The 8,248-nt window shown below is 43.2% G+C and overlaps 1 protein-coding gene and 1 pseudogene across 1 annotated transcript in view; one reads left to right on the forward strand and one right to left on the reverse strand.

Annotated features, from left to right (window-relative positions):
- Positions 1–472: 472 nt before the first annotated feature.
- Positions 473–8,248, forward strand: part of LOC102975165 (40S ribosomal protein SA-like) — a 12,877-nt pseudogene continuing 5,101 nt past the window's right edge.
- Positions 1,694–8,248, reverse strand: part of LOC112064362 (actin-binding LIM protein 1-like) — an 11,022-nt gene continuing 4,467 nt past the window's right edge. The window contains 3 exon segments of the mRNA XM_055079883.1: positions 1,694–3,008; positions 3,010–3,899; positions 6,384–6,394. Coding sequence (XP_054935858.1) covers positions 2,687–3,008; positions 3,010–3,899; positions 6,384–6,394 — 1,223 coding nt within the window. The 3' untranslated portion in view covers positions 1,694–2,686.

Here is an 8,248-nt window from a genome sequence, read left to right on the forward strand (position 1 = left end):
TTGTGACTGGAATGGAGAACACAGGCTTCTGGTGTGACTGACAAAACTCTTGATTTGGGAAGCGAATACAAGTATGTTCACCTTGTAATAAACCATCTGTTATTAACCAAGATGTTAATGAAACATTTAAACCAAGCTGTTAATGAAAGTGATAAAAATGGAGAATTTTTCACTCAAACACCTAAACTCTATAGGGTATACTTTAGTAAGAGGGAAATGGAACTCAAAAGCAAGGAATGAGATGCAAAAAGAAATGACTTTGAGTAAATTAGATCCTGAAAGGATATAATTCCTGAGTTAAATGAATTTGAGAGAGAGAGTCTGGAAAATCATAGTGAATTGACCACATTCACTCATTTTCTTTCCAAAACACCCACTGAAGTGAAACAAAGGAATAGTTATAAACCAACAAGGTGGCTGCAGTTTTGCAAGACAGTAGGTCACTGATTTGAGGAGAGGCTCAGAACTTGGAGGTATAAGGTACTTTGGGAAGTGGAAAGTGCTTACAGGAAGCTGATGAGTAAAAATCTGTATGCTGAATAATGACTCCTTATCCCCCATTTCTCTTCCCATTCCTCTTTTTGAAATTCCATCAGCCAAACCCATGCCTCCTAAACTAGATATTGGAGTATTATTCTTTCGAGAAACTGAATGGTCCCAGAGAAAGCCTTCTATATGTTGCCATTTGGAGGCCCAAGGGCAAAAAGTTTGGTTTACCAGCTTATCACTCTCACCTGAAACCTATTAGTATATAAAAATAAGTGTAGAAAGAAGTCCCCCAAACAAAAGTGAAATCTATAAATATGAATTGCGGAGAATAATATTGATGAGTATTTGACAATTTAAAAAAATGGATAGGTATACAGAAAACCAAACAAATTTTTAAAAGAAAGGCAATCATTAATATTGGGAAAAGCAAGCCTTTCTGTGTTACCCAAAAAGGGGTCCATATGGCATTGTTCTGATTTCCCATCTTAACTCAAAAGGAAACTATCACAATGTCCAGAGCCCCTGATAGCCTGAAAATGAAGGAGGAGGGTGTCCTCAAATTCCTTGCAGCAGGAACCTACCTTGGTGGCATCAACCTTGACTTCCAGATGGAATACAGCATCTGTTACCGAATCGGGTTCATTTTGCGGAATGTGCAGCAAGCCGAAATGCTGAGACACTGCAGTTTGCAGCCAAGAGAGGGTTTATTCACAGGGCAACCAAGTGAGGATACGAGGATATGAGAGGACAAATCTCAAATCCGCCTCCCTGAAGGGGAGCAGGGCGGTCTGAAGTGTGGGGAGAGTGGGGAAAGGTGATTGGAAAAAGGTGCGGTAATCGTCGTTCTGCGCAGGCGTAATAAGCTACAGGCCTCCCCACATTCCAATGAGGAGGCACTCAGCACAATCTGAGGGTGGAGTCTTCAGCCCTCTGATGTCAAAGGTCACCGAGGGGGCACTCGTGCATGCCCTGTTGGAGGGTGGGTGGTCCTAACCAGTTTTTTTTTTTTTTTTTTTTTTTGTGTATGCGGGCCTCCCTCTGTTGTGGCCTCTCCCGTTGCGGAGCACAGGCTCCGGACGTGCAGGCTCAGCGGCCATGGCTCACGGGCCCAGCCGCTCTGCGGCACGTGGGATCCTCCCAGACCGGGGCGCGAACCCGATTCCCCTGCATCGCAGCCGCTCCGCGGCATGTGGGATCCTCCCAGACCGGGGCGCGAACCCGGTTCCCCTGCATCGGCAGGCGGACGCGCAACCACTGCGCCACCAGGGAAGCCCCTGTTTTGTTCTGTTTTGTTTTGTTTTTTTTGAGAGGAGACAGAACTTTTGTTTTTGATCAAGACTGCTGTGGCCTTTGGACAAAACTCACCTAACATCATACAACTGGGCCAATCTGGAGACCATCCCCCTTTCCTTTCTTTGTAAGAGTGGAGGGCTGCGGGGCTGAGACATCTCCTGTCCTTGGTGGGGAGGAGCACACTTTCTGAAGTAGAAAAGGGTTTAAGGAGAATTTTCATTCACTCCTTTTTCCTCTCTTTCTCTTAATTTTTTTTTTCTTTTTAATAATAGGCTAAGTAATTTGCCAAACAGGTCCTAGCAAACAGTAGGGGACAAGGAGCATGTTAAAAATGACTTTGGTGGCTATTGAAACAGAGCTGCCGGGGGCCCCGATTCTGCTTTCCCTCGTGCTGAAGCCCAGGCAGGGCTGCAGGAGGCCAGTGAGGAAAGGTAGGGCAAAGGCTGCTGCCACATGGATCTGTCCCTCGGGCTCTTCCTTCTCAGCCGCGGCGCTACATAATAAATATACTCGTACTTTGATATTATTACAACTGCTTTTGTCCATGCGGCATCCTAAGGGCACTTGCTGGCTCTTACCCATACAGTCACACTATTATTGAATAACAGTTGAAAGAAAAAAAAAGTAGCTCCTGCTGTGCACATAGGTGATGGAAAAAGGTCACACGTGAACACTGCTGTCGAGGGGGGAACACAGACATTTCTACCCCGCTGCTTCTGGGCGAACGTTGCCATGGGCTGGCCCAACATTTGGCTCATGGGTGTTTTAATCAGATTTTCCCTTTTGGTTGTTGCTAAGGGACAGTAGTTTGCAAATTCTCCAATCAAGTTTGGGCCTTAATACCACATCCTATGTGTCACCGCCATGGTCAGTCCTTTTTCTAATTGCTGTCTATGTGTGGTACTCAGAAGAGTTTTGCTTTTTTCTTCATGTCGTTGCGTCTCCAAAGAGGTAACTTGTCAAAATCCTGGATGGACATTCCAAAGATTTCCCGAAACACTTCTGGGGCTAAGTGGCGCTCTAGCCTGGTTCTGTCCACGTCTCTTAGGATTTTGCTGCGCCCTCTGTTGGTCACCATCAGCATTTCATATGGAAATATCTTTGGTTCCAACATGTTAGGCATGGAGACACCCCGGTCCATCCTCATTCCAGGCATGTGGCCATCTGGGAGGGTCTGGTAGTCTCGCACTCCCCCGCTGACATCCCCATAGCTGTTGTACTGAGCAGTCTGTAGAAACAGGCCGGTGAAGCCCGTTTTTCCCATAGCCTGGGAGAGATGAGGTTTTCGATGATAGAGCATGTGAAGCTGAGTCGACGGAAGAATCATAGCACCCGGCGGCCAGGGAGGACCTCTCCAGGCTCTCCCTCTCCTTCTCCATCTCTTCTTTCAGTATCAACTGGCCCAGGCCCGAGTTGAGCTTCATTAATTGCTCCTCTTGCAGCTGTCGGCGCCTCAGAAGCTCCTTGTCATCTTCCTCTCTGCCGCTAGATCTGCGTCTCATGTCAGCTCCTATGGCGGCAAGTGAGGGGGGACAAGGCCAGTGGTCCGTCTCAATCTTTGGTATCTCGCTGGGGTCTGGAGCCTGGGCTGCTGGGAACTTGGAAAATTTGATGATGTCTTCTGAAGACTTGCCCTGGGCTGCCAAGGCAGCATGCTGTTTGTAGATAGGTGGTTTTCGGTAAATGTTGATCCCTTGATCAGGTCTGTGAAAATGCTGGGGAGAGCGAGACGTGGTTGGAGTGTAGCTGTGATGGCTGTATACAGGGGAGCTGATGGAGCCCTGGCTGGTGGATCGGTGGATCATCCGGTCCTGCCCATCCTGGTACCCTGCTGCTGATGGAGTAGGAGACAAAGTCCTTGGAGACTCTCCCAGGCTCTGCCTCTCCTGTTTGTCATCATAGCCCGAAGAGGAGAAAGGTTCATAGGTAATAAGATCTGGACGTTCAATGTCATAAATTTCCTTGGCCTTGGGAATGGCTGCTAAATCCTTGTAATCCAGGATTTCATTGTCCACTTTTGCATAGATAGTATGACCTGGGGACCCAGGGATACTGGAGCCTGGTCTAGAATAAATGCTTTCGGAAGAAGTCCTGGTAGGCCGCAGTGTTTCCTCGGTCTTGGTGGATTGCTTACAGCCGGGATGCCAAACGGTAGAACCTTGAAGATACATTTCCCCTCCTTCTGTGAACATCTGGTTGCATCTGCTGCATCGTGCACAGCTAGGGTGGTAATGTTTGTCACCTGCCTTAATCCAGGGCTCCTTTTCTTCTGCTTCGGTTCCTGGTTTTGCTGAGCAGGGAACTCTGGGCTTCAAACTCACAACACTGCAAAGAGGCTTGTAAACTCCAGACCTCAGCCCGACAGACCGGGGCTCCCTGAGACAGCATGGAATGAGTGTAAAATATTGTGGTTATTGGAGACACTGGTCTTTGTTTTGCATACCACTGATTAGGTAGCACCTGGCACAGTGCCACTCACATAGGAGACATTTATATTAATTAGTACTCTTGGCTGCAGTTATCAGAAATCCAATTGTAACTGATTTAAGAGAGAAAAAGTAAATGAATTTATTGACTTGCATAGAAAGTTCAGGAGTACTTTAGGTTTCAAGGATATCTAGTTATAGATAATCATAACAGCTTCAGGAATCACCTGTTTTTCTCTTTCTTTGACTTCGCTTTTGAGAAAGTAAGAGTGTTTCTGTTTCGGTGATAAACCTAATTCTAACTGGCTTAAGCAAAAATAAAATTACTGCCTTTTGTAATCAACAAATTCAGAGGTTCTACATAATATAAGAAGGTTCAACAGTACATCTAATAGGCATTCCAAAAGAGAGAAAAAGAAATAATGGCCAATAATTTTCTAGAATTGAAGGAAGATGACTCTTTACGTTGAAGAAGCACATCAAGTCTTAGGAAAATAGCATATACATATAACACATATATGATGAATATAAGCAAAGAGAAAAATAATGATCTTAAATAGCAGCAGTTAAAACGTAACCTAACTAGAAAGAAATGACATTTAGACTGGAAGCCATATTGTCAAAAGTAAAAATATGCCAAAGATAGTGGAACATATATAGTACAGAGTATATAACTATATATATAGTTATATATAAATGTAACCTGGACAACCTAGTAAATCATCACTCAAGAATGAGGATGTGATGTAATGCACCACTGCTAATCCATACAACACCCTGATCAACCCTAGTCCCTTCCCATCATACTCAGCCAAGGACTGAAGTCTCAGGGATATAAAAAGGGAAGTATTCATGAGTCAAAAATATAAATGGGGGCTTCCCTGGTGGCGCAGTGGTTGAGAGTCCGCCTGCCGATGCAGGGGACACGGGTTCGTGCTCCAGTCCGGGAAGATCCCATGTGCCGCGGAGCGGCTGGGCCCGTGGGCCATGGCCGCTGAGCCTGCGCGTCCGAAGCCTGCGCTCCGCAACGGGAGAGGCCACAACAGTGAGAGGCCCGCGTACAGCAAAAAAAATAAATAAATAAAAATAGAAATAAATATATATATATGGATTCTGGAAAGAGGGCAGTACATGAATCTTGAATCTGCATGAATCACCACATCCAAACAGACTGTATAGTGAAACCAAAAATGCATGGGGCAACATTTACAACTAAACTAGGTAACAGATAACTCCACAAACCCCAAAATACTAGTGTGGGATCAAACCACAAATGCAAAATTGCATAGTGCTAATGCCGAAAAAAATCAGATAAAAACTGTGACGATATTAAGAAAATTATATAAGACATGAAAGAAAAATCAGAATAGGGACTTCCCTGGTGGTCCAGTGGTTAAGACTCCATGCTCCCAATGCAGGGTGCACGGGTTCCATCCCTGGTCGGGGAACTAAGGTCCCGCATGACGCAGCCAAAAAAAAAAAAAAGAAAAAAAAAATCAAAATTAAAAAAACCTCAGAAATAAAGTAACAACTTGGGAAAGAATTAGAAGTAAGAGAAAAAGTGGTTTCAGAAAATACTGAACTAGAAGGAACGCAGGAGTAAATACAGATGGTGCCCAAGAGAACTAGAATTTGAAAATGAGATTTTAAATAAATATAGAAACAAATGATTTTAGAGAAAAGATAAATATTGAAGATAGGTAAAGAAGATCCAGTGTATGGATTAAGAGTTCTTGCTAAAGAAAACCAAAGCGAGCTAACAGAATACAACGCATAATTCAAGAGAACTTTTCCTGAAGTAAAATACATATATTCTATTTGTATATATTCACATATATATTCATATATACATTTATATATATATATATATATATTCAAAACCTCACACTGTATACTGTGCGCCTGAAAGCACTGAGCATGAACAAGATGTATTCTAGTCAGTAAAATTACTAGACTTTACATTTTGAAAAATGGTCATTTAGGCCAAAAAAAATTTGAGAGAAAATTGGATTACCATGAGACTTCAACATTAACACTTTATGTGAGGAGAAAATGGTGAAACATTTAAAATATTCAAAGAAAGAAAATGAGAACCAAGTACCCTGTATCCAGCAAAACTGACTTTAAAGTATAAAAGCCTATTGGTTATCAAAATGAAAGAACTCAGAATGTTACTTGAGTTCTTCCTGAGGGGTGCAGCTTGGCAACCACAATTACTGACAGTGACACAAAGACAGTTAGTGAAACTTGCAATATTACTTGTAGAACCAAGACTAAATGAGGCTTTGTTTCAGTCAGGGTCCAGTCAAGAGATAGAAACTGCACAATAATTTGAACAGAGGACATTTACTATGAAGAATATTAATGGAATTGGAATAAAGGGAGGCTGACTAGCAAAAGGCAAAGAGAATTCTTACCATATAGGAACAGTAGATACAGGGAACAGCCACCACTCCTGAACTGAAATAGAATGGCCAAGAAGCACCCTTGCCCCCATGCCCCATCCACCTCCTTGTTGGAGAGGGCATGACTGTGGCTCCCTGCTGTGGCCTCAGTGAGCCCCGTTAGAAATCCTCTCTGGAGTTCTTGGAGAACTAGCCACAGCAAGGTGCCTTTATCAGAATTCACCGCAGAGTCCCAGAGAAGCCACTTACAGGAAGGTGCTATACCAGCAGCACTCCACTCCATGAAGCCATCTAAAAAACGGTGTACTGGGGGAAGCTGCCCGGGGAAGCTGCCGCTTGTTGTTGGCTACTGGGCACTGCTGAAAGGAACCACACACTCCGCAGGAGCCCAAGGAGATAAGTACAGGAGAATCAGAAAGAGAAGCCTCTTCCTCCTCCAGTGCCTCCCCGCCCCTACTATGGCCCCGCCCCCTCCTTGCAACAGCACCTTCTGCTAGCAAAGCCTAACATTAAACCAGCTGATATGGGAGAAGTATTTACAGAGTTCAGCTCCATTATTGCATAGCAAGCAAAGATTTGGAGCTGAGAGCCACAAAAAGTATAACCTGAGATGGATTTGTACTCCGAAATATTGGTACAAAATTACTGTAAAACTGGAAAGGAGTTTGGGAGGAGCATCGGCAAAAATTTAACTTTTCAGTATATTGACGGTGGCAATATTAGTATTTTGAGAATGTATGTGTAATATGGGGTAAAATGAGTAATTATCATTAGTATGAACTACCTATCTAGTTTCCTGCATCTTTTCAGTAGCAGTGCTCATTCTTATCATCTGGAATGTGGTTTTGAAATACCAAGTCCCACTTAAAGAAACAAAGGCTACTTGGAGAAATGGGTGATTCTAGATCTGGGGCAGGAAATGTATAGAATGAGCATAAAATATCTTGACATACTGAAGAGCAGAGGAACTATTAAAGACTTCTAGGGTCATCTCCAAAGGACCCAGGAGCCAACTTGAAGAGACTTCCCATTGGCCAAAGATGGGACAATTTGAGTTTCAATAAGGGTAATAATTAGAATGGACTGAAACCCATTAAATAAGTTTAAATACATAAATTCATAATAATAATGTAGTCTTACTAAAGGGATTAAACCTGAATCTGATCAAGTTGAATCTGATCAACTGCCAATTTACAGGAAATAGAGGACAAAGACGCATTGAAATACACCATGAGTGTGCAATCTGCAAAATCCAGACTGTGGGGGAACCCTGCAATCAGACAGCTGAGTTCAACAGATAAATTGTAAGAAAAAGAAGGTGGAGAACCATTAGATTAAAGGAGACTTAAAAGACATCAAATTATCCTAAATGATACATTAGAACAGTTAGACTAATTGATATTTTCAGGACATTAAAATCTGGAACAAGACAAGGATGCCCACTCTCACCACTTCTATTCAACATAGTACTGGAAGTCCTAGCCACAGCAATCAGGAAAAGAAATAAAAGGCATCCACATTGGAAGGGAAGAGGTAAATTTGTCATTATATGCAGATGACGGGATACGATATATAGAAAACCCTAAGACGCCACACAAAAACTACTAGAACTGATAAACGAATTCAGCAAGGTAG

This window comes from Physeter macrocephalus, chromosome 18, assembly GCF_002837175.3.
Source record: "Physeter macrocephalus isolate SW-GA chromosome 18, ASM283717v5, whole genome shotgun sequence".
Classification (NCBI taxonomy): domain Eukaryota; kingdom Metazoa; phylum Chordata; class Mammalia; order Artiodactyla; family Physeteridae; genus Physeter; species Physeter macrocephalus.